The 26476-nt window shown below is 44.8% G+C and overlaps 1 protein-coding gene across 1 annotated transcript; it reads left to right on the forward strand.

The window, feature by feature from the left end:
- Positions 1–20161: 20161 nt before the first annotated feature.
- Positions 20162–21397, forward strand: LOC115515111 (GTP:AMP phosphotransferase AK3, mitochondrial-like). The gene is given in 3 exon segments (XM_032593813.1): positions 20162–20854; positions 21056–21074; positions 21077–21397. Coding segments are annotated over 3 exon segments (861 nt in total). The 3' UTR covers positions 21226–21397.
- Positions 21398–26476: the final 5079 nt, after the last annotated feature.

The following is a 26476-nucleotide window of genomic DNA, read 5'->3' on the forward strand; positions in this document are numbered from 1 at the left end:
GAGTCAGAGACCCTTCAGGAAGTGATTTGAAATCCTCTGAGGAAAACAACAGAGTCAATAAATATCATCGCATTATGTGTCCAGACAGCTCCTTCTGCAGATGACATCAGCAGTACGTAGGCAGCTAGAATCTCCCCGAAATTCTGTGAACGTTCCGTTGGATCCAGAAGGAAGGGCCTTCAGCCCCAGAACCGTAGTCAGCAGACAGCCTGTGTGTGTTGGCACCATCACGGATCGTCTCAGCTACAGAAAGTCACTTTGTCCAAGGTCATGTCCTTCCCAAAAGACCCCCACTGATGGGTCATTCATAAAGGCCCAGCCATATAGGCCCCATCCGGGGCAATTCTGACAGGCTCTTGGCAAGAGACAGCTCTCCACGAGGTTGTCTGAGGCTGGGGATGTGCATGTCCACTCAACTTCTCTCTGTTCCTCCCTCTCTCCTCCACAGGTGTCAGTCCCCAGGCATATGCCTTGATACACAGCCCTTTCCTGACACTCCATCTCAGTCTACCTGCCAGAGCCCTCAGCCTGTAGCAAGCATCTACACAAACATTTGCAAAACGAAAGTAACTGTAGAATCAAGGGGAAGGGCCTTACATGTACTGTGTATATAATCTAGGAAGCCAGACTCAAGTTGGCTGAGAATTTGCCCCTGTGTTTCCGGTTTTCATGGTGCCGATAATTAGCAAGAATAACTGCTCACAACTATTTCAAGTAAGGTACAAGTCTATGCTGTTTATTTCTCCTCCATAGAAAATTCACCTGCGACAAAATTATTTGGATACACCTCCCCTTTACTTGGCAGGTGTTAACAGATTGCAAAAAAATGGCTCCAATTCTCCTTCCACCTGTGTCTATGCCTTTAGCAGTGTAACCCTTCATAATCCTTCCCATCTAGACGTAGGCTAGCCCTTGAATCAAGGATTGCTTTGTGCCTTGCCTTGGCTAACAAAATGTGTGGGGGGAGCGGGGATGTGCCAGTTTCAAGGTAAGCCTCAAACACTTTGCTCCCTCTTTCGGATCCTTACCCAGCCAACTATGTGCTAAAGCCTGGGTGAGCCCCTCAGGAAGGTGAGGAGCCCGTGCAAGGCAGAGACAAGCTGAAAAAGCAGAGGCCACCCTACGGTTCCCAGCCAACGCATGACCAAGCCCATTTAAGGCCAGAACTGCCCAGAAAAGTTCAGCCACAAAATTGTCAGCTACAGAAATAGCTTTTGTTTTAACCCACAAGTTTTAGGGTAGTCGGTCATGCAGCAAACACTGTCTAATCAAACACAGTCAGGACTGACTCTGAAGAATGCATTTTTGGGCAGACTGGTCTATTTCCCAAAACCTATTAAGATATGATATTAAGTAGGTAGGAAGAAATACAGAAAGTGCTCTATGCAGGTAGAGTTAAAATTTCAATTTTAAAACACAGCTTCAAGGTAAGACTGCTTAGTCTAAGAAATGAACTTCCAGAGAAATATACAGAAAGAGATTTGTGGTCAAGTTGGAAGTTTGAGGACCATGACCTTGGAAGTCCCCACACGGCCTGCTGTCCCCTTCTCTGTCCCATGGACACAGAAGTGGAGAACTATAGCAGACTGCCTTAGAGAACATTTAGGAACCCAGCACTCTCCCCTCGTCTACCATGGAGAGCAGCAAATGAAAAAAAAGATGATCTCCAGTTCTCCAATAACAGAATGAACAGTCTTCGGCCTTTTAAAATAAAATTATTTCAGGGGTGCCTGGGTGGCTCAGTCGGTTAAGCGTCTGACTTCAGCTCAGGTCATGATCTCACAGTCCATGAGTTCGAGCCCCGTGTCAGGCTCTGTGCTGACAGCTCAGAACCTGGAGCCAGTTTCAGATTCTGTGTCTCCCTCTCTCTCTGCCCCTCCCCTGCTCATGCTCTGTCTCTCTGTGTCTCAAAAATAAATAAAAACATTTAAAACATTTTAAAATTATTTCAGGGCTCGACACTATTACTTGTTCCTGGATCTGGTTCAAAAAGGTGGATGGCCCTGCAGCCATTTCCTAGGAAAAAAGTCTCCCCGGTCCCTGGCCCAGGTTCTGACATACACCTGGTTCCTTTTCTGCTGCTGTGCGCATCCAGATAAATGTGCACAGAGCCACTGTTTCCACCCACTGCTTTGACTCGGAGCGAGGTGTGTATTCCCCTGATAACCTGGTGCCTGTGGTGGTTTGCTGAGTCATAGTTAGACTTCACAAACAGACGCCTTCACCTCAGTCTCCAACGAATTTCCTACAAATTCCACATCGGTTCACATAGGATTTTTAACCTCTTGAACACCCTTTGTCTTCCCGAAACTTTTCATCTCTCCACCCTAGAGGTTTAGGATGCACCCGCATGAACTGGGCTACTTCCTGCTACCCAGCAGCTAGAAGAAACTGCAAGAGGCAGAGAGGTTACATGCCTCTGAGGTGGTATTCTCCAACTGACTCACCGTGGGGCCTCTCAGAACTTTCCAAGTGGACAGCTGGCCCCGGGCAGGAGACAGAATTAGTGTGTATGCGTTAGCGAGGTATTCAGAAGGTCCTGGTAGCAGGGTTCTAAATTAGAGCCGTGACGTCTCAGTAACCTCCTTTATATTTACATGTGTCCATCTGCAAGATCACAATGCCATTGGACAAGACACGGTTTTTACTCAGAGAAAGACAAGACGTGAATGACAGTGGCATCCGCTGGCATCTGCCAGCGTCTAGATTGCTAGGAATTTCTAAAACATGCCATTTTTCCCAATTAACTCCCTATAGACATTTTTCATCCAACCCAGCTCAAGCAAGTACACTGCTTTACAAGTGTAGGGCTGTCAAGGGGGAGGGCGGGGTCTGGTCTACTCCTGTGACACATTCACTTTCCTCTTCCTTACGTAGAGATAACATCTGATCAAGATGAACACCAAGTGTGGTCTTTAAGGAGAAAGTCTCAAAAGGATAGCCCAAGGCATACGTGTCTGTGTATAAGGAGGAAGGTGAACCCCATGGGCTCTACCTGTGGGCTAAGGCAACGGTAGGGATGGCATACATGTGTCCTCTGGACTCATTTATGAGTCCTTCTTGGGACCCCTCTAGCTAACGAATGTGCAAGTACCCAGTGACCGCGGAACAACCATGTCTGTTGGGGCGCCTGGGTGGCTCAGTTGGCTGAGCGTCTGACTTCGGCTCAGGTCATGATCTCACAGTTTGTGGGCTCTAGCCCTGCTAGAGCTCTGAGCTCTGAGCTGACAGCACGGAGCCTGCTTGGATCCTGTGTCTCCCTCTGTCTCTGCCCCTCCCCCACTGGTGCTCTCCCTCTCTCTCTCAAACCATAGAAACATTAAAAAAAAAAAAAAAGAACCATGTTTGTTAATTAGTATACTGTTGACAATGTCAGGACACACATCATCATTATGCTATGCATTTCTCGGCTTCGTTGGTTGCATATTTTAAAACAAAACATCGAGTTTCTACAATTATAACTTTTAAACAGGCGTTCAATATGTTGAAGCTAATAAATATGGACAAGTGCTTAGACGAACTACATGAATTTCTCAGTGTGTTTAGAGTATGGATATTTTCTTGTGCAGTCTGAACATGTATGTACTTAAAGGTTTTTAAGAAGTATTTAGGGGCACCTGGGTGGCTCAGTTGTTGAGCATCCAACTTCGGCTCAGGTCATGATCTCACAGCTTGTGAGTTCGAGCCCCGCGTCGGGCTCTGTGCTGACAGCTCAGAGCCTGGAGCCTGCTTCTGCTTCTGTGTCTCCCTCTCTCTCTGCCCCTCTCCCACTCACATTCTGTCTCTGTCTCTCTCAAAAATAAATAAACATTAAAAAAATAATAAAAAAATAAAGAAGTATTTAAAAAAAGATGAGCTGTATGTAAGAAATGTTAATGCAAGGTCAGGGAAAAGGTCAAAGAGAATATGAAATGAATCAAACGATACGAAGAAAAAAATAAGAATTCAATAAGAAGAAGAATGTTGGGGTGCCTGGGTGATTTGGTCAGCTGAGCGTCTGACTCCTGAAATCGACTCAGGTCATGATCTCACAATTCATGGGATGAAGCCTCACTTTGGGCTCTGCACTGACAGCACAGAGCCTGCTTGGGATTCTCTCTCTCCCTCTCTCTCTGCCCCTCCTCCATTCGCACTCTCTCTCCCTGTCAAAGTAAATAAACATTTTTTGAAAAAGAAGAAGAATGTTAAACAATCTGAAGCGTAAGTATAGACTAATAAAAATAATCTCTGGATGTGAATAAATAAGTGAGCGATAATGAAAAGAGGAACCCAAGAACTACCTGGTATAAACAGCACCGGAAAGGGAGGCTACGGGGACAAAAGTTAAATACAATCATATTTTGTTAGCAAATAGGAACATTTTCTCAGGCAGCGTATGAAATTCTGGGAAAAGTTAAGTTCTTGGAGTTTCTCAGTACCCGTGTTAGATGCATATGTTTTAGCCAAGCTTCTGGAGTCTCCACCTTCTCCAACCAGCTCTGAGTCACTGGCGGGTCAGGAATCTCAATACACAGGGGGCTTCCTATTTCATTGGCCGTGGCTATTTTTAAGCACTTTCGGATCAAGTTATAATCATAACAGTAACAAAAACAGTAGTAACAACTTAAATACGTTATTCATAGGTAAGCTTTATTGAGAGTTTCTTATCTACTAGGCTCTGTTTCAACCCTTGGCACGTAATGTAACAATGATCCTTACTACAATTATTATTACCCTCATTGTACAGACGAGGGGTCTGCAACATGTTGCTAGTCTTTTCTTTCTTTTTTTTTAAATTTTTTTAAAGTTTATTTATTTTTGAGAGAGAGAGCCAGAGTGCAACCAGGTGAGGGGTAGAGAGAGAAGGAGACACAGAATCTGAAGCAGGCTTCAGGCTCCGAGCTGTCAGCACAGAGCCCGATGCGGAGCTCAAACCCATGGACTGCGAGATCATGACCTGAGCCAAAGTCAGATGCTCAACCAACTGAGCCACCCAGGTGCCTCTAGAGTGACTAATCTTAAGCTCACATTATTCTTTACTACTTTTCCAATGTTGGAGCTTTATGGGCTGACATAAAGTGGAAAACCCTACTAAAGGCCTGACACGCTCAGTACAGAAACTTTCTGGCTTGCTCAAGAACCACACTGGACCCTGATCCACTGTGGTCTTGTTTCCTTGTCCAGTTTTTCCAAAGGCAGCCTGTGAACTGTGACCTGTGACCGTGAGCCTGTGATCTGGCCCCCGGGACAGAGAGCTATAGGGTCACATGCATTTATGGCCATTAAAGGTGGGCATTACCTTTAACCCAAGCTAGCTAAGGAACTGAATTATCTCCTTTACTGAACAATCTCGTTGACTAGGCAGGAGAAGACCATTGGTTAAGAACAAGAGAGAAGGCATTTTAGAGTCAGACAGGTGTAGGTTCAACTCTCAAGCCTAGCACTTACTGGGTGTGATTATGGACAAGTAATTTAACCTCTGTCAGCCTCTGTTTCCCTCTACACGGCAAAAAGATGAAAGGAATTGGGTTTTACCTGCAGCATGAAGAAGTAAAAAAAAAAAAAAAAATCCATAGACTCAAGTTTCCCAGTCAGCATTTCTAACAGCTAGAAGGGTTTGCCAGAGAGGTTATGGAATCCTCCTTTCTATAAACTTTTACAACTATGACACAGCCCCGTTACTCAAAGAGGGGTTTCATTGAGACCTTCCCCCCTTCTAGAGTGCAATCCCCGTGGTCTGGGAAGGACTTACAGGTCTTCGGTCTCTTAACATCAATATCGGTGACACTCTTTTGCCTCTAATCTGTTTAATGAAAGTGAATGTTGACATAATCACTTCCTTGTGTGCCTCTACCCGCATTCCAAACTTCCATGAGATGAATTAAAAATCAAGACAGGTATTATATGCGGGTGATGAATCACTGAACTCTGCTCATGAAATCGATATTGTACTGTACGTTACCTAATGAGAATTTAAATAAAAATTTGAAAAAGAATAAAAAAATCAAGATATTTTTATTTGAAAACTGTTGGCCACTGCAGTTTCAAGACTAAGAAACTCCCTACTTAAACTTAAGATGTACCTGATAATCTTTTAAGCTTATTTATTTATTTGGGGGGGGGAGGGGCAGAGAGGGAGAGAGAGAATCTTAAGCAGGCACTGCACTGTCAGTGCAGAGCCCGACCTGGGGCTTGAACTCACGAACCATGAGATCGTGACCTGAAACCAAGAGTTGGACACGTAGCTGACTGAGCCACCCAGGTGCCCCTGATAGTCTTTATCAGTGTGCCAAAAGGTACCAAATTACTTTTATGCATCAATGAAATGATTAGGCAGAGGCAGGTGCAACGTGAGGAACGGTCGCATTAAACAAAACAACTTCTCAAAAACCTTTTTGTTCCCTGAGCACTAAATCTCATGAATTGAGGCCTCGTCTACCTTTTGTGCCGGCCAGGAAACGGAGAGAAAGGCAGGTGGACCAAAGTACAGAAGGTGCAGTAATGAATTTTAGGCACTTGTGAAGAGAGCCAGCCTGAGTAAGTGGATGAATCGGGCAGTGGTCAGTTCTACCTGGTGGCATTACTGCAGAGACTCAGCTCTGAGTTTCGGCCGGAGGGCAGACCGCACCCAGGAAGGGCTTTGGCTCAACAGTTGCCGGACGGAGAAAAGCACAGACATATTCATCCCTCCCATGGCCCGGGTCTGCCAGACCACCTTCTGATGGCACCACCTAAGACTGTCGGGGAGGAACGTGCTACGGACAAGTGAGCAACCCTGACAATTCATTCCATTGTTCCAGAAATAGTGACCGTGTCCACGCTTTGGGCTGTGCTGGGGATACAGGGTAAGTAAGGCCTCATCCACGCTCCCAGGGACTTGTGGTTCAGGAAGAAAAAAAAACACAATTATAGAAGGTACAACAGAGCATGGGAATCATGATAGGGGAAACGGTGTGTAACAGGGGTCCTCACCTAGTCTGGGGTCAGGGAGTCGTTAAAGAGAAACCAAGCTGGACACGAGGTAAAGGTGGTCGAGGCAGGTTTTACTCAGTAATGACTGTAGGTGGGGAAAGAGACTTCAATGTGGACTGAGCTCAATTCCAAGTACAGCAGTGACAGCTGGGAATTTGGAGCCAGTAAGCAGAGTGAGGGGGGTCAGCGGATGGAAAATCACTAAGAGGAGACATCAACGGGTTGGGATTCTTGCTAAACTGGCCAAACAGGAGTTTTGCTACAGGCAGGCCAGGGGCTTTGGTGTCAAGGGTGGGGGATGAGGAGTGTGATCAGATACCAAGGGCCAGGGGCCTGGGGGAGTCTCACTAAATAGATTGAGCCAATTCTTGCTAAAACTGGACCTCAGCAGGCCACGGACAGAGCCCACAGTTGGGGCCTGGTCAAAAATGGGGACTCACAGGAGGATGTGTAAAGTATGGCCAAGAAGAGAGACTTTGTGGGGCACCTGGGTGGCCCAGTCAGTTAAGTATCCAACTCTTGATGTCAGCTCAGGTCACGAGCTCACAGTTCATAGGTTCGACCTCTGAGTTGAGTTGACTGTACAGAGCCTGCCTGAGATTCCCCTTCCCCTTCTCTCTCCTTCTTTCTCTCTCTCTCTGACCCTCTCCACTCCTGCTCTCTCTCTCTCTCTCTCAAAATAAATAAGTAAACTTAAAAAAAAAAAAAGAGAGAGAGAGAGAGAGAGAGAGAGGGGCACCTGAGTGGCTCAGTCGTTAATTGTCCAACTCTTGGTTTCAGCTCAGGTCACAATCTCTTGGTTTGTGAGTTCAAGCCCCACACCAGGGCTCCCTGTTTCAGATTCTCTCTCTCTCTCCCTCTCTCTCTCTCTCTCTGCCCCTCCCCTGCTTGTGCTCTCTCTTTCTCTCAAAATAAATAAATAAACTTTAAAAAAAAAAAAAGAAGAAGGGGCACCTGGGTGGCTCAGTCGGTTGAGCATCTGACTTCAGCTCACGTCATGATCTCGCGGTCCGTGAGTTCGAGTCCCGCGTCGGGTTCTGTGTTGACAGCTCAGAGCCTGGAGCCTGCTTTGTATTCTGTCTCCCTCTCTCTCTGCCCCTCCCCTGCTCATGCTCTGTCTTCCTCTCTGCCAAAGAGAAATAAAAATTTTTTAAAAATTAAAAAAAAAGAAGAAGAAGAGAGACTTTGTCAGAGTTCTTCTTGCAGAAAGGTACATTTAGCCTGCAGGCTGAAGGCTGAAAACAGTCTGCATGAGGGCAGATCTCCAAGCGAAGAGAAGGGCAAGTGTGAACGCCCCAGATTCCGCATATCTGGCAAAGTAGACAAAGCTGGTTATGTCGGCAGATGAAGTCTGGGGCAGAGGATAGGAAGTGAGACTAGAAACAGAAGCAAGAGAGATTCTGCAGCCTTTGCAAATGGTGCCAGAACATGAGATTTGTATTAACGCCCTGTGGGGAGGTGGGGGGGGAGGTTTAACCGGGGGAGTGAGAGAGTGATTTTCCTAGTTTGCAGGCTGGCAGGCAGAGGGGAGAGGCAAGGCAGGAGGCAGGGAGTCCAGCTGAGCAAGTGCTAGAGTAACTGGGTGTGAGTTAATACAGCTGGATGAGGGAGGCCGCCAGGAGCTGGAGAGAAATGCAAAGATTAAGACAGTCTTCGATCAGGAGTAGTGGGACTTGACTTAGTGGCATGATTCAATGGCAGGAGAGAGAAAGGCGGGAGTCGAGAACAACCCAAGGGATTCTGACTTTGGCTACTGGATAGAAACTGAAGTTAGTAACACTGGTGGAAGAAAAGCTAGTAGGGGAAGATGATCATTAGCTTGACACACATTGGGTTTGACTTGTAAGACGCTCAAGTCTGGAGCTCAGGCACGGAAACCCTGTCATCCTCAGTTCTGACGGTGCCTTGCATTGTCCCTTGAGGGCTGACGTGGCGGCCTCCTGTCATTTCCTCGCTGATTATCAGGGACTTGTTCTGAGGGCTCACCTAGAGCAGGCAAGGTGGATGCCCAGGAGAGAGACGTTGGAGAAGGTGTAGCGAGGAGAGAAAGAATAATGGGAGGGGGGTGCCTGGGTGGCTCAGTCAGTTAAGCCTCCGACTTCGGCTCAGGTCATGATCTCACAGTTCGTGAGTTTGAGCCCCGTGTCGGGCTCTGTACTGACAGCTCAGAGCCTAGAGCCTGCTTCGGATTCTGTGTCTCCTCTTTCTCTGTCCCTCCCCAGCTTGCACCCTGTCTCTCTCAAAAATAAATAAACATTAAAAAAAATTTTTTTTTAAAGAAAGAGTAATGGGAGGGGCGGCCAGTGAAAAGAGAATGTAGGAAGCATCAAAAGGGATAATTCCTTCCTCTTTTCCCTCTTATCTTTCTAGAACCTTGCCCAGTCCCACTTCTAAGAACAAAGTCCAGGAGGTGTCATGCACTTTCTAGGAATTCACACACCAAGAGTACGATTAATAGCCTATAGGAAACCTGTCTACAAAGAACTCAGCTCAGGGGCACCTGAGTGGCTCAGTTCGTTAAGCATCCAACTCTTGGTTTTAGCTTAGGTCATGATCTCATGGGTTCATGAGTTCAAGCCCCACACTGAGCACTGCACTGACAATGTGGAGCCTGCTTGGGGTTCTCTCTCTCCCTCTGTCTGTGTCCCTCCCCTGCTCACGTGCACTCTCTCTATAAATAAACAAACAAACAAACAAACTTAAAAAAAAAAGATAGGTTATCTTAAAAAGCAAAACAAACAAACAAAAAACAAAGAACCCAGCTCATAAAGTGATTTAGAGGCAATTTACCAGTAGGATTAAGATGCTTTCCCATATACATTCATCAACTTGGACAGAAGCATCAAGTTGCGTGAAGAGGGAAAGATGCATGATGAAACAGAAATACTGAAAATCCTCTTACAGAGATACTATGGAGAGAGCTAGTTGTTACCTGAAGGGAAGGAGGAAGGAGAAGGGGGTGATGGAGACATATTCGTATTTCTCCGTACCTCAACCATATCAATAATGATTAGTTAAAATTAAGAGCTCGTGCCTATTTGGCAAAGTGTTAACATCTGTTAAACCTGGGAGCTTGGCAGATGTATTTATGTAAAATATTTCATTAAGGGGCACCTGGATGGCTCAGTCAGTTGAGCATCTGACTTCGGTTCAGGTCATGATCTTATGGTATGTGGGTTTGAGCCCCGTGTCGGGCTCTGTGCCAACAGCTCAGAGCCTGGAGCCTGCTTCGGATTCTGTGTCCCCCTCCCTCTCTGCCCCTCCCCCACTCATGCACACTCTCTCTCAACTAAACATTTAAAATAATAATAAAATTATTAAAATGGCTGTACACTGTATCTTTCTTACACAAGAATTCCAAATAATATAAATAGATACTCCCCACCCCTCCAGGAGGTGACACTTAACCCCATCCTTCCCAAGGGTGGGCTGGGCTTAGTGAAACAGTTCCAAAGACTAGACAGAGGAGAGAAAGGGATAAACAGGACCCGTACACTGGAGAAAACTGGTAGATACCACCTTCACCAGGTGACGAAGGTTAACATCACCAGACATATCAGGTGGTATCATGTAACCCTCATATGATGTGACAAAAAGGGCCCTTCACTTCTCGTGGTACCCTTTCCAAAAACCCATAATCCCAGTTAATCACGTGAAAACAACAGACCCACTCTCAGGGCACCTGACCAGTACTCAAGACTGTCAGCTATTAAAAAGAAAGCAAGAATGAGAAACCACCGTCAGATACCAGAGGACACATACAGGAGACAGTGAAATCTGAATTAAGTCTGGAGTGTAGTTAACAGTAACGTACGAGGGTTGGTTTCTCGGTTGGGACAAACGAACCTGGGTTATGTAAGCTGTTACCAATAGGGGGACACTGGCTGCTAGGGGATATATGAAATCGCTCTGTCCTATCAATGCAGCTTTTCTATACCTCTGACATTATTCCATCAGAAAAGTTTATTTGTAAAAGAAGGACTGCACGTAGGGCACCTGGGTGGCTCAGTTGGTTAAGCGTCCAACTTCAGCTCAGGTTATGATCTCACAGCTCATGAGTTCAAGGTCTACATCGGGCTCTGTGCTGACAGCACGGAGCCTGCTTGGATCCTCTGCCTCTCTCTGTCTCTGTCTCTCTCTCTCTCTCTCAGCCCCTAACCCTCCCTCAAAAGTAAACATTAAAAAAATTCTGTTAATAAAAATATTTTTAGAAAAGGACTGTGTGCCATCAAGAACCCTCCCTCTCAAAATGAAACCAATGGGGAGTTAGATGTGCCTTTGGGAATCACAACACATTATGAAAGTACAATGCGGGTGGGGAGGGTGCCTAGATGGCTCAGTCAAGAGTCAGTGTCCGACTCCTGATCTCAGCTCAGGTCATGCTCTCAGGGTCGTGAGTTCAAGCCCCACAAAAAGTACCACGGCACCTTGTTTCCGAGCACAGATGGAGAAGCAGATGCATGGTGGAGGTCAGTTTTTCAGAAAACTGAAACCAACCCTTCAATCACAAAAAAATAGATTAATACTTTCAACTGTTGTTTAATGGCGAGCTTTCACAAGTGGATGATAAAGTTCCCTGCCCTTTGAACAGAGGACACTAACTGTAACTGAATCCTTTCTAGGTGAGTCAGGGTCACGGGGGAGGATGGCTGTGAGTTTGTCACACCACACCACAAACGGTTGGTTCTGCCTTTCATCTTCCTCACTGCGGTAGGGTGCAGGAGACACAGAGGCCAGCCGCCACAGCTAAGACATGGCTATGAAAAGGCCAAATAAGATGGATGTGGATTGGGTGCCTTGGTGGCTCGGTCAGTTATGCGTCCGACTTCAGTTCAGGTCACGATCTCACGGTCCGTGAGTTTGAGACCTTCGTCCGGCTCGGAGCTGACAGTACGGAGCCTGCTTGGGATTCTGTGTCTCCCTCTCTCTCTGCCCCTCCGTGACTTGCCCTGTCTCTCACTCAAAAATAAATAAATAAATTTAATGAAAAAAAATATGGATGTGGATTAAGACATCATAACCTCATGCGAACCAGCACCCTAAACAAGCAATTTAGCTGAGGACAGCAGCTGCCAGTTGATTTTCCCATATATCTATTATTTCCCATCTTGGGGTTAGAAACACAGTTACTGTAGTTTGCTGAATGCAAAGCCTATCCTCTGAACAACCGAAGACACCACAGTCCCTATGTACCTCATGCCAGGCCTGGGAAGCAGGTGCAGGTGAGGGGTTAACTCATTGGTATTTTCATGAGGGAGTTCAAATTGTGACCTTGTCCGGCTCTACTCAGAGAATATTTTCTTGGTGATGTATATCACGGGGGGATTCTTGGGTTTCTGTTACACGGAGGAGTGTCTCATAAACCCAAAGCAGTATGACGTGAGCCAGGGTGATAAGCAGCCAGAGAAGGGAAGTCTTTTCTTCAACCTTCTCCCAGGACCACGTGCCTCTCGCCCTCCCTGGAATCCAACAAACACCACCTCACAGCCCCGTCAAGCGATGGGGTCCCCTCTGGAAAATGGACTTCACCCCACTCTCTGAGACAGCTTTTCACTCAGTCAGCCCCCCAACCTTTACTTAATCTCACACGAAGACGGCATATAGCACCTTCCCCAAATCTCTTTTGCTTGAATGACCTCAAAAAAGAGCCATAAAAATGATGTGATGGGTTGTTTTCACCCTATAAGCAAGAGAGATAGCTATTTCTAGAATCAAGATTTGGGGACAGGAGATATTTAACGAGAAATGAGGGTGTTCAAGAAGCTTCCCATACAATGTCCACCTTGTCAGTTGTTTGCTGGAGAGAGGACTCAAGCTTCCATTAACATCGCAGATAGAAATAAACGAGGCCAGGTTTTGACCTGAAATTAGTGGTCAGCTAACTAATCTTAAACAAAAGACATTTTAACATCCACACTACGTCCCCATTCCTCTAGGAAAGCCTGCAAAGATCTATACTCCACTTAGGGCAGGATTTTGCAATTTTCAGTACAATTCAAATTTGGGGACCTGATAATCCTTTGCTGTGGAGGGCTGTCCTGTGGGCTGCAGGAAGTTGAGCAGCTAGGGTTGCTAGAGGTAGCAGATTAAAATGTAAGGGTCTTGGGGCGCCTGCGTGGCTCTGTCGGTTAAGCGTCCGTCTGAGCTGACAGCTAAGAGCCTGGAGCCTGCTTGGGATTCTGTGTCTCCCTCTCTCTCTGCCCCTCCCCTGCTAAGTACTCTGTGTCTCTTTGTCAAAAATGAATAAACGTTAAAAAAAAAATTTGTAATGCAATGGTCTGTTAAGTGTGAATTTCAAATAAATGACAAGATGGTTTTTTGTTTTTTTGTTTTTTTGTTTTTTTTAGTATAGGTACGTCCCATGAAATATTCACAGCATCCCTGGTCTCTATCCACTAGATGCCAGTAGCATTACCCACCCCAGCCCTGGCCTCAGTTCTGACAACTAAAAATATCACCAGACATTGCCAAATGTCCCCTTGTGGGGAGGGGCAAAACTGCCTCCGGTGGAGAGCCGCTGATTCAGGACAACACAACAGAACGCTTCAAATCCGAGTCCCTTTATCTTAGCTTTCAGAAGTAATCTGAATCTACTGGCTAAAGGATCAGGGAAAGACTCGAGACACTCTTGTACACGTCTTAAACATTTTGAAAATATTACTACTTTGCTATTTATTTATTTTTGAGAGAGAGAGAGAGAGAGAGAGAAAGAGAGAGAATGCAAATGGGGGAGGGGCAGAGAGAGAAAATCCAAAGCAGGTTCTGTACTGTCAGTGCCAAGCCTGACACAGCGCTCGAACCCACGCGCCGCGAGATCATGACCTGAGCCGAAATCAGGCATCGGATGCTTAACCGACTGAGCTACCCAGGAGCCCCTCTTTGTTTTGCTTTTTAATGTCCTTTGGAATCAATCTCTTCTGGCCTTTCATGCCGGGTAAACTCTTGGCTCTCTTTCCGAATTAGCAGGCTCATTTTGATCAGATGATATAAATTACGAAACCTGCCATATTCTCCTTTTTCCTTCACAGCTAGAAAGCTTAGCGGTAAAATTAATGCACAGTTGGAGAAATCACCTGAGCTCACCTGGCCCGTATTTTATTATTTTTTCAAACAAATAGCTACACAGTGGCTTTTGTATGCACATATATTTTAAACACTTTACACATATTAACTTCTTGAATTCCTATCACTTCTTAATTACCTTATGGGTACATGCTATTATATCCTCCCTTTCAGGATACAAAACTGAGGTCCCTTTTTGGGTATTTTGTAAATTATTTCCTCTTTCATGACTGTCCTTTTTGTATAAGGAAGCCCCCTCCCATCCTGCTTGGAAGCTGATCGCACACTGAGACCACTTTGGACTCTCAGCCTCACCTGTCTCTAGTTTCAAACTCTACCATGGCAACTAGCCCCAACCAGGCTCACCCTCCCAGAGCCCAGCCTCGTACCCATGCACGCACCTCTCATCTCCCATCTTGGCTTCCCTGTTAACACCAAGATGGGGGACACCAAGGGACCCTGCTTCAGAGCCCAGAATCGCGCAGCCCAGAACTGCAGGGGAATTAACACCTCATGGCGTGAGTGTTGTGCGACGGGAGACGGAAACTGGTAGATAAATTTATTCTTTTTTTTTTTTTTTTTCACTCCAGGCTGCTCTGAGATGCAGCTTTTCAGAGAGGGTGCTGAAATAAAGCCACTGGCAATACTTAGTGGCAACCAGCTCACTTATCTCTCTGCTCAAATGTCTCTTCTTCTCTCTGCCTCGTTCCTACATCACCTATTCTCTGGCTTCTGGTCCCCGATATTGTGCTCCTGACAAAGCAGCAGAAACACACTATTATCCGGCTCTGCTCTCTAAGAAATCCAGACTACAACACTTAGAAATAATTACAAATAAAATCACACTGGAAGGACGTTTATCTACTTACTTTCATTAACTTCAGAGTCAGCAATATCTATTGTGGTCCAATCAGAATAGAATTCTGGAATGTTAGGGGCGCTTGCGTGACTCAGTCGGTTAAGCGTCCAACTTCAGCTCAGGTCATGATCTCACAGTTCGTGGGTTCAAGCCTTAGGTGGGCTCTGTGCTGACAGCTCAGAGCCTGGAGCCTGCTTCAAATTCTGCATCTCCCTCTTTCTCTGCTCCTCCCCCAGTCACACTCTCTCTCTCTCAAAAACAAATAAACATTAAAAAAAATTTTTTTTAGAATTCTGGAACATTCTCCCTAGCAGGACGTTTAAGAGTCAACCCCATTATTTTTACAGGTGAGAATACCAAGACCCAAAGAGGGAAGAGGATCGCTCCAAATCACATGCCTTGGTAGTGCTGTGTGAATATAGCACATTTAGTTGAGTGTCCACAGGGTCAGATTGCCATACCAATTATTTCACTTCATGCTTGAAAACTGGGGGGTTAGCATGATTGTCCCCATTTTGTGCATAAGAAACAGAGGCTCAGAAAAAGTGCAGTAAAATGTTCAAGGTCACCATGTTAGCAAAATGGTAGAGTCCGGTGTACATGAGGCCTCCAAACTGGTTCTTTCCCCAGCTGCCTCCTGGCCATTCTGGAGTCAGGCAGAAAAACACACCTGACCTTCGGAGCAAAAGGCAAAACACACCTGCTTCAGAGCAGCTTCCAGGCTCTGAGCTGTCAGCACAGAGCCTGACTCGGAGTTTAAACTCGTGAACCACAAAATCAATAACCTGACCGAAGTCAGACACTTAATCGACTGAACCACCCAGGCGCCCCGAGGTATTGTACTCTCCGACAACAGTGTGTGTATACAGTAAGTGCTTAATAAATGTTAGCCAACAGCAGTTCTCCGGAATCAAAGATGCCTTCCGAAAACAACATCAGCTTCTCTTCTGTAGGTGCTTACTAAGTGCCAAGCGTGGTGCTAAGCACTTTTCATAGAAGAAGGAATCTCTTCTTTTTTTCTTTTTCTCTTATTTTATTTTTCAAAGTGTATTTTTATTTATTTTAAGAAAGAAATAGAGAGCAAATGGGGGAGGGACAGAGAGAGAGAGAGAAAGAGAGAGGGAGAGAGGATCCTAAGCAGGTTCCATGCTGTCAGCACAGAGCCTAACACAGGGCTCAAACTCATGAACCATGATATCATGACCTAAGCCAGAACCAAGAGTCAGATGTTTAAACGACTGAGCCACCCAGGCACCCCTATTTTATGTTTTCTTGCAAGATTTTATTTAAATTCAAGTTAGTTAACATATAGTGTAGTATTGGTTTCAGAGGTAGAATTTAGTGACTCATCACTTCCATACGACACCCAGTGCTCATCCCAACAAGTGTCCTCCTTAATGCCCGTCACCCATCCCCCCACCCCCCCATCAACCCTGTTTGTTCTCTATAGTTAAGAGCCTCTTATGGTTTCCCTCCCTCTCTGTTTTTATCTTATTTTATTTTTGAAGGAATCTCTTCTGACCATCCTAACCTCATGAGGGAGGAAGATGAAGGGGAATGTCTACCCTCTCATCTTCATTTCTTATCACTTCTATCAATAGTTAACAAATGTCAGTCATTTATGTACTCACTTGTTGGACTTTGCCATATCTATGCACCAGTTTTAATTTTTTTTTTTTTTAAGTAAACTCTACCCCCAAGATGGGCTTTGACCTCATAACCCTGAGACCAAGAGTCACATGCTCTACGGATGGAGCCAGCCAGGCGCTGCCCACCCCACTGTGTACCAGTTTTAAAACTTAAATTTCTAGTATAGTTTTGTCCTAAGCAAGAATACTCCCAAATATTAGGTTTGAGCACTAGTTATGTTTTTCCTTACACACATTAAAACATGCATATGCACCATCAAAATGAAAAACGCTATTATTTAAAATACCCTAGGAGGAAAAAAAGAACAGGATTGGAAAATACTCCAGAAAAAAAATAAGATAGAACAACATTGGCAAAACATTGATCATTATGAAACCAGATATTGAGTGCCTGGGGCTGTACCATTGTCTAATTTCATGTGTCTTTGACATTTTCATGATAGTTTAAAAAATAAAATAAAACAAATTTATCAAATCTGGAGGTGGGGAGGGGAATGTTCTCACGCAGAGACCTAAAACCATCTCACATTCCCCAGAGAAGCTGTCACACTCTAGGAAACACTATCCCATAATACCTACTAGAAGGTGAGTATCATGGGGACAGACACTCAGGCTTCATTCTTTCACATGGGTTGCATCCCCTGTGCTTAGAACAGTAAGTCACAGATGTAAATGCCCAACTTAAGTTTGCCGAATTGATGAATGAGTGATTATCAAGCTTCTCATCACCCTTGTGGCTTCCAGCTGTGTCTCCGTGGATGCCCTATAACTGCTAACTCTCCCTAGAGTGGGCAATAAATTAACTCGGAAATTTTCACCCCAAAATGATTGGGGTTGCACAAACAGGCCTCATCTGAGGAGCTCCCCCTGTTTTTCTTTTACTGCTACACCATTTGGCTTCTGTTATTGTGAAAAACACCTAGTAAGTTTCAGCGAAAGTCCACAATCGTATATGGTGGGCACTGGGCATTTTCTGCTAAGTGCGGCCAAATGTCTTAAACGCTATTACCTGGCCGCTGGCTTTTATGTCTTTGGTCAGAGAATCCCTTGCCGGGTGCTGCTGAGAAAAGTTTTATAACCAGTATCTTCAGCGGCGTTAAGTGCTATCAGCCTGGGAAAAGAAGGAAGGAACGAGGTGGTCTCAGGAGCCAGAAATGACCCTGTGCTTTAGGAGTCTGACGTGTGCCTCCACTCCAACATGGACTGTGCCTGTTCTAAGCTGCTGGGGAGCACATCCTCTCCCTCTCACGCCTGGAGCACAGCCAATGCTGCCTACTCTCTGAAGATACTCTCTGGGGTATTCTGAGATCAGATTCTGGTACCAAATTAGGTGTCTCAATTAAAGGTTGAATATACTAGAAGTCTAAATCTATCCAGGAGGAGAGAAAGACCTGGGTGGCATCGCTTTTTGTGTATATAATTAAAAGGCGGTGAGAGTGTGCTCCTTTATTAGACACAGCAATTAGTATTATGCAAAGATACTGTTTCAATTATAACACCATTTTTTTTTCCTTTGCTGGAGGATACGTGCCAAATTTCTATTAAATATCTGCATACCTTCTGACTCTTTTATGTATTCAGTGTAACTCCTTTGAATACAGCAACAATAAAAGCGATCATACAGGGGCACCTGGGTGGCTCAGTCGGTTAAGCATCTGACTCCTGATCTCGGCTCAGGTCATGATCTCACGGTTCGTGAGTTCAAGCCCTGTGTTGGGCTCTACTCTGACAGCAAGGAGCCTGTTTGGGATTTTCTCTCTCCCTCTCTCTCTGCCCCTCCACCATGCAACAGCCCTCTCTCTCTCTCTGCCTCAAATAACATAAATAAACATTGTTTTTAAAAAATTTTAAAGAGATTATATGACTAACTTAAAGATCCCAAATATCAGAAACAATTTTTAAAAAGTCTGAGCAATTAGAGCAAACATTCTACTTTACTGCCATGAAATACAAATACAGAAATTATGCTTCTACTCCCCCAATCTCTACTCTGGAAAAATCTTTCTCTCTCTGCTTATGGGATGAGAACAACGCATCACATCATTTTTATGGAACTTTCTGAGAAGTGACGTGGACGCAGGGTTGGAGGCCCTGGAGCCTTCTAATTAGGATTACTTCCATATGATCCATGTTCAGATGCTGAACTGAGCCAAATGGACCACCCAAGACAAAGCTGAGGAGGCAACTGTTCCATGGCTTGTGTCATAAACCTAAAGCATCTTTCCGAGGAAGTGATCCATCAGCAGTCAGCATAAAAATCCTACATGGAAATCAAGTAGAGGAGTGGCCCACTGACAAATGAAAAGGGGCTTAACGTTGTCACTCGTTTGAAGGAATTAAAGGTAAATGTGTCCTTTCTCACCTCTCTGCTGGCCTGCTGAGATAGCCTGCTAACAGCAGAGCAACATTCTTGCAGAATTCTCCTTCCACATGCAGGCAGAGCAATCTTTTAAAAACAGAAAATCAAGTTGTCTTTCCATTGCTTGAAACCTGGCCTCCCAGTTCACTTCCCAGGTTGGTTTGTTTGAGTTTTAAAATTTATTTATTTTTGAGAGAGACGGTGGGGAGTCGGGGGGGGGGGAGGCAGGGAGTGAATGAGCGAGAGAGGGGCTGAGGGAGACAGAGGATCCCAAGCAGGCTCTGCGGCTCAGCACAGAGCCGGATGCCGGGCTCGAACTCACGAGTTGTGAGATCATGACTGGAGCTGAAACCAAGAGTCAGAGGCTTAACCCACTGAGCCCCCCAGGCATTCCCCGCCGCGCGCGACCCCCCCCCCCACCCCGCCCCTGTATATTTAAATACAAGCTGCAACATACTTTAACATAAATTGAATATAAATTACTTGGGGCTGCAACATTTTTCATTTACAACGTCTTAGAAATCTTTTCATGTTAGCACACGGAGATCGCTCTCTTTGTAGCCTATGAAGCGCTAGACAGGCTACGGCTCCCTTGTCTACTTTCTTTTTTTGTTATTATTTTTTTAAGCGTTTTATTTATTTTTGAGAGAGAGCACAAGTGGGGGAGGGGCAGAGAGAGGGGGACAGAGGAGCCCTAGCAACTCTGCACTGATGTGGGGCTTGAACTCACCAACCAGGAGATCATGACTTAAGCGGAAGTCGTAAGCTCAACCGGCTGGGCCACCCAGGTGCCCCAGGTATTCTCTTATTAATGACTATTTAGATAGTTAACCCTTTTCTGCTGGTCTATATAAATGGGGCTGAAGGGAACATTCTACATATGTCTTCTTGTTTTACTTTGAGGGTTTATCTTAAGACACTGAGAAGCAGTTTTATAAAACTTCAATAGCCACAGCCAAGTTGCCTTCCAAACTAACTGTGGGCACACCCCACCCGAGGAGTGTGAGCTCTATTTACTTACACCTTTGCCAATATTTTCTTCTCGGTGTTCTGGAATGTCTATTCCTGCGACTCATACCATTCTTTAACTCTAGGAAATTCTTGTGTATTCTTTCTTGAATCATTTCTTTAAATACTGTATCCCTCCACCCTCTCCATTTTCTGCGTGTGAATGGTGGAACTTTGAATCTACACCTCATGTTCCCGGAGTTTCCTTTCCTACTTACCATCTTTTCTCCTGCATGGTGAAAAGGAGGATTTCTTGGCTCCATCTTCCAAGTTATGAACGTGCTCTTGGTCAGAGTGCAGTCCCCGCTTGCACTGCGGGGTTGCGTCCTTGCTGCACTGAGCTGCACCTGCCGCCCACCGCCCCGGAGCGCGTGGCCGGGCGCGCAGCTTGCAGAGCGCACGCGGCCCGAGTTCCGGGCCCAACTGTCTGTAGCCTGGTCTTGCCCAGCAGCCGTGGGGGCGTCGGGGCGGCTCCTGCGCACGGTGATCCCCGGCGCCCCTGGCTCCGGCAAGCACACCCTGGCTTTGCGCATCACCAAACACTTCCGGCTGAAAAAGTTCTCCAGCTGGGACCTGATCCGAGAAAACATGCTGAGGGACACAGAGATCGGTGTGCTAGCCAAGGTTTTCATGGACCAGGGGAAGCTCATCCCGGACGACGTCATGACCCGGGTGACCCTTCACCAGCTGAAAAATTTCAGCCAGGAGAGCTGGCTGTTGTGTGGTTTCCCCAGAACACTACGACAAGCTGAGGCCCTGGATAGAGTTTATCAGATACACCTGGTGTTGAACCTGAACGTGCCCTCTGAGGTCATCCAGCAACGCCTCTCTGCTCGCTGGATTCATCCAGGCAGTGGGCGCGTCTACAACCTCGAATTCAAACCTCCCAAAGTGGTTGGCGTGGACGATCTGACCGGCGAGCCTTTCGTTCAGCGTGAGGATGATAGACCAGAGACGCTCGCCAAAGCATAAGAGACTGTTAAAAACTGAGAACAAACTGAGGGTTGATGGGGGGTGGGAGGGAGGGGAGGGTGGGTGATGGGTATTGAGGAGGGCACCTTTTGGGATGAGCACTGGGTGTTGTATGGAAACCAATTTGTCAATAAATTTCATAAAAAAAAATAAATAAATAAAAATAAAAATTTAAAAAAAAAAAAAAAAAAAAAGAGGCTGAAGGTTTACGAAGACCAACCAAACCTGTCCTGGAATATTACCGGAAGAAGGGAGTGTTGGAAACATTCTCCGGAACAGAGACCAACGAGATCTGGCCCTGTATGCATGCTCTCCTGCAAACAAAAGTTCCACAAATAGACCCGAAAGCATCGGTTATTCCATGAGGACACATGCTGGCTGGCAGTTAGCAAGATGAACAGAATCTCTTCTTTTCGTTTACAAGTTCCTTGTTCTAAGTACTCCGCCATGTACAAATTCCTTGAAAGTTATATTAGTTGCGTTTCTGTGGATGTTACTTTGTTATTTTGTAAGGATCCGCCAAATGAGTCTCATGCTGAAACTTGTCTTTGGAGATTTCCTGGTGTGTTTTATCCAGCTATGGGGGCGCAATTCAAAATGTCCAAGCTTAAAAAATTCTCTTACAGCAAGATTAAAAGAGCAATTGGTAGCAACAGGACTTTTGTTCAGGAGGAAAAAGTGATTGGTTTCCTATTTTTTTGGAAAAGTAAAAAATTACATTATATGAATTTGGAGAAAGTATCTAATTAATCAGAGGCTTTTGTATAGCCAGATGCCAAAAAAAAAAAAAAAAACCCAAAAAAACAAACAACAACAACAAAAACAAAACCAAAAAAACCCACATTTCCAGCACATGGGGCATGGTTTTGTGAGATGCTGTATCTATAAAATTCTGTATGTATAAATTCAGATAAAAATAGCTGGATTTATAAATTCGGTACAGAATGCAAATTTACTGTTGCCTTATTTAAACTAAGAAAACTACAAGGTGGCTCTATAAGCTGCATTTATTTTGTTGTTAAACATACTTTCAGTTTACTCAGAATTTTCAAGTTGCTATAAAAATGTATCACATAACATTTAGGAAAATATTACTTTGATATGACTTGTTTTCTCCTGAAAATACATGAGCACTGAGGGATATAACTTATGTTAGAAATTGACATTATGATACAAGCTCTTGGATAAGTACCAGAGTTGAATGAATTTTCCTAAGTGAAAATGTAAATGACATGTTGCATTTTCAGAGGTTACTCCGGTTAAGAAATGTGTCTTTAGGATCTGCTTGCCAGTACTTCTGATCATTCTGCCTTGAAGAGTAACAAAGTACTTAAAAATAAGAAGAAAAATTTATAACATGATGTAAAATACACATACTTTGTCCTCAGAAGATAGAAATAAATCAAGCATCCCTGGTGGGAAATTTCCTTGACAATATAGCAGCCATAATGAGTATAAGCAGGTGTAGCAATGAAAAAGTTTTATATGAGAGGGAAAAAGTACCAGGAAAAGTAATTCAGTTTGCTGAGGGTGGAGTTCTTTATTCCTGACCAAAGAAGTTGATACCTGGGAGCGTTCACGTACATCCTCTCTTAAGGGGAAAAAATCCTGCCAGTGTCTGCAATCTGACCAGCCATTAAAAAAAATTTTTTTAATGTTTATTTATTTTTGAGTGTGTGTGTGTGTGTGAGCAAGGGGGAGGGGCAGATAGAGAGAGGGAGACACAGAATCCGAAGCAGGCTCCAGGTTCTGAGCTGTCATCAGGGAGCCCAACGTGGGGGTCAGGCCAGGGAACCAAGAGATCATGCCCTGAGCTGAAGTCGGGGACTTAACTGACTGAGCCACTCAGGTGCCCCATGACTAGCCATTTTTAAATCATTATTCTAGATTCCTGCCTGGCATTGGGAAGACACATGCTTATGTAGTGTGGCCTGGTAGGAGTGGGCAGTAAGAGAGCTAGAGGAGAAACACAACTATATCTTCTTTACTGTTAATTTCAGTTGGTGCTAAATCAAATGAAACAAGTCCTTGCACCCGCTGTTATTAACAGCCTTTGAAAATGGGGCCTATTTTACTCCAAGCACTCAAAATACAAATACCAGCAAGTGTTCTATATCTAGGAGAAAAACTTCTCTTTCTGTTCGATCGATTTTTCTTTTTTTAGATATTTTTTTAAATGTTTATTTTTGAGAGAGCGAAAGCAGGGGAGGGGCAGAGAGAGAGAGAAAGAGAGAGAGAGGGAGACACAGAATCCGAAGCAGGCTCCAGGCTCTGAGCTGTCAGCACAGAGCCTCATGCAAGGCTCCAACCCACGAACTGCAAGATCATGACCTGAGCTGAAGTTGGAGGCTTAACCAACTTGAGCCACCCAGGCGCCCAATTGTATTTTTCATTTGTTGTCAATTTTTCAAAAGGGACCAAGACTTTTGAAAAGGATTAAGGAATACAGGGGCATCTAGGTGGCTCAGTCAGTTGAGCAACTGAGTCTTGATTTCAGCTCAGGTCATGATCCCAGGGTCATGGGATTGAGCTCCATGTCAGGCTCCGCACTGAGCATGGAACCTGCTTAAGATTCTCTCTCTCTCTCTCCTCTCTCTCATCTCTCTCTCTCTCTCTCAAATAATAATTTAGGGGCGTCTGGGTACCCCAGTCTGTTAAGCGTCTGACTTTGGCTCAGGTCACGATCTTGTGGTCCCCTTGGGTTTGAGACCTGTGTCGGGCTCTGTGCTGACAGCTCAGAGCTGGAGCCTACTTCGGATTCTGTGTCTCCCTCTCTCTCTGCCCACCCCCACTCACACTCTGTCTCTCTCCCTCTCAAAAATAAACATTAAAAAAATTTTTAAATAATTTAAAAAATAAATAAAAGTGCTATGGAAAACATTTAATTCTTCTTAATACTTTCTACAACGACTCACTCAGATACTATGGGCTTTCCAGAGAAGTGAACTACCAAAACTCTGAGCTATCACTAGTCACTAGGTTATAAAACACACATTCATCTTCGTTACACTAAAATTACATTTCAGAAAAAAAAAGATGTTTCATCTGCTGGCTCAAGGATCAAATTTTAATCTCCCTGACTCTTCTAGTTGATTTATTTGTGACTGCTTTATCCTCACACGTCAGAGAAATTTGCTGATGCTTATTTATTTTTTTAATTGAAGCAGAGTTGACGTATAATATTAGCGTCAGGCATACAGCACAGCAGTTTGACAATTCTGTACATTCCGCAATGCTCACCACAAAAAGCGTGGTCACCATACAATGTTATTGCGATATTACTGACTATATTCACTACGTCGTACTTTTCATCCACGTGACTTAATCTTACAGCTGGAAGTTTGTACGTTTTCATCCCTTTTCCAATTTTGCCCATCCCCACATCCCCCTCCCCTCTGGCAATCACCAGTCTGTTGGATTTATGAGTCTGTTTCTGCTTTTTGTTTGTTCATTTGTTTTGTTTTTTAGATTCCACATTTGAGTGAAATCATATAGGATTTGTCTTTGTGAAGTCGGAAGGTATTTGTCTCTGTCTGGCTTTTTCTTGATTCCTCTTTTGCTTGCTCTATTCTTTATCTTGCCTGGGTGTTGTGTATTTTGTGGAGTTTGTTGTCTTTTGTAGTGTTGGTCTTTCTCCAATGTGTGGTGATCTTGACTCTTTGATCTTCTATCTAGTTGAGATTCTCCATTAGTCTGTATTCTCTGTCAGTGGGTGTGATCTGCTTAGGGAGATTGCTGGTCTGAATTGGACTGCCCTCAGGGACAATGAAGGGTAAGCCACTGGGTGAGATTTCGCTGGGGTGTTCAGGTCTACCCTATTCCCCTGGCAATGGTCAGCCCCAAGACACATGGCCATGCCCATCTAATTTGGGCTCCCTGGCTATGACTCCTACAGGAAGGCTGACATTTTGTCACAGCTGTTGAAGTCAAGAGAAGACAGAAGGGCTTCAGTGGAGGATGAATCGTTGGCCCCACCTGCAGCAACAGCCCAAGGACCTCCATGTTGATTGTCTTTGATACCCTTCTGCTCCTGGTGTCTGCCACCTTTGAGGATGGAGCAGGCTTGATGTTCCCTGTACCTTTCCAACAATCATCTTCTGTGCGCATTTTAGATTGGGCTTTCTGTCTTTGCATCAATCCACTCTACATGCCATATTTCAGGATCTATCCTGGTTTCTGGTTCACTGAAAGTTTCACTTCTTACTAAGGATCATCAGTTAAGACTCTTGCTGCAGGAGGGAAGAAGTTGTAGGACTAAGTAGGATAGTTAATCCACCATCCTGAAATGGAACCAGAATTCTTTGTCCATCCTCAAAATATATGAGTCACCAGAGTGGCAGCTTTTAACTTGGGCTGCACAGTAGAATCATCTGGGGAGCTTTAAGACAACATTGATACACCAGCCATTTGGATTGAATTATCAGGTGTGTGGGGAGGGGGAGCAGAATCATGGTCATTGCTATGTTTACTGTATTTTGAAAGATCCCTAGGGGTGCCTGGGTGGCTCGGTGGGTTAAGCGTCCAGCTCTTGGTTTCAGCTCAGATCATGATCTTGCAGTTGGGGGGTGGAGCCCTGCGTCAGGCTCTGCACTGATAGCAAGAAGCCTGCTTGGGATTCTATTTCTCTCCCTCTCTTTCTGCCCCTCCCCTGCTTATGCCCTCTCTCTCTCAAGAGAAATAAATTAACTTTAAAAAATTATTTAAAAAAATAAAATAATAAAAAAGCTCCCTAGCTTTTACAAGTCATATCCTAAAGTGCTGAGTGGATTAACTCTAAGAGCACCAGCCTCCAAATCGGTATTCAGAAGAGATTCAGAACCACCTGGCACTCTCACCACCCGGAACTTACATCATAAAAGGCTCTGTCCCCCTTGTCACTCCCCCCACCCCCCACAAATGAATATTTAAGCAATGGATATTTTTATCATTTTATCATCAATCATTACCATGGATGATAGGTTTCATTTCTCACTTTATCTGTGTTGCTGATCAAATGCCACATTAAATGTCACCCTCATTAACTGGGTTTTTGGAAGCCTGCTTAAATAAACACCTTTTCCTGTGTGGCTAGTTGGTCAAGTTCTCTGATGTCTCTATGGCATTTCAACTCAGCTAATGAGGTTCATTTTCCAGTGCACGGGTTGTGGAACCAACTGGCAATGAAATCATGATATATGGGTTTGATGTTGTCTAATCTTCAACAGTGTTTATTTGGTTCTAACTAAAAACCCGGGGTGGGGGGGAAGTCAATTAAATGGACACTGAAGATGAAGGAGCCCAAAACACAATGTGTTTGTCTGAGAAACAGCTACATTTATCTTAGGAAATGACATAAACTTAGGTACACTGAAATGGGAACACGTCTATGGGCAACTGTGGGATGTCCTTATTCTCTCCAATGATCGAAGTCTAGGTCCTTGGTCTTCTAAAAAAATTTTTAATGATTTATTTTTGAGAGAGACAGAGACAGAGACAGAGTACGAGTAGGGGAGGGGCAGAGAGAGAGGGAGACACAGAATCCGAAGCAGTCTCCAGGCTCTGAGCTGTCAGCACAGAGCCTGACGTGGGGCTTGAACTCGTGAACTGCGAGATCACGACCTAAGCCAAAGTCGGACA

Source organism: Lynx canadensis, chromosome A1 (genome assembly GCF_007474595.2).
Source record: "Lynx canadensis isolate LIC74 chromosome A1, mLynCan4.pri.v2, whole genome shotgun sequence".
NCBI classification, from domain to species: Eukaryota; Metazoa; Chordata; class Mammalia; order Carnivora; family Felidae; genus Lynx; species Lynx canadensis.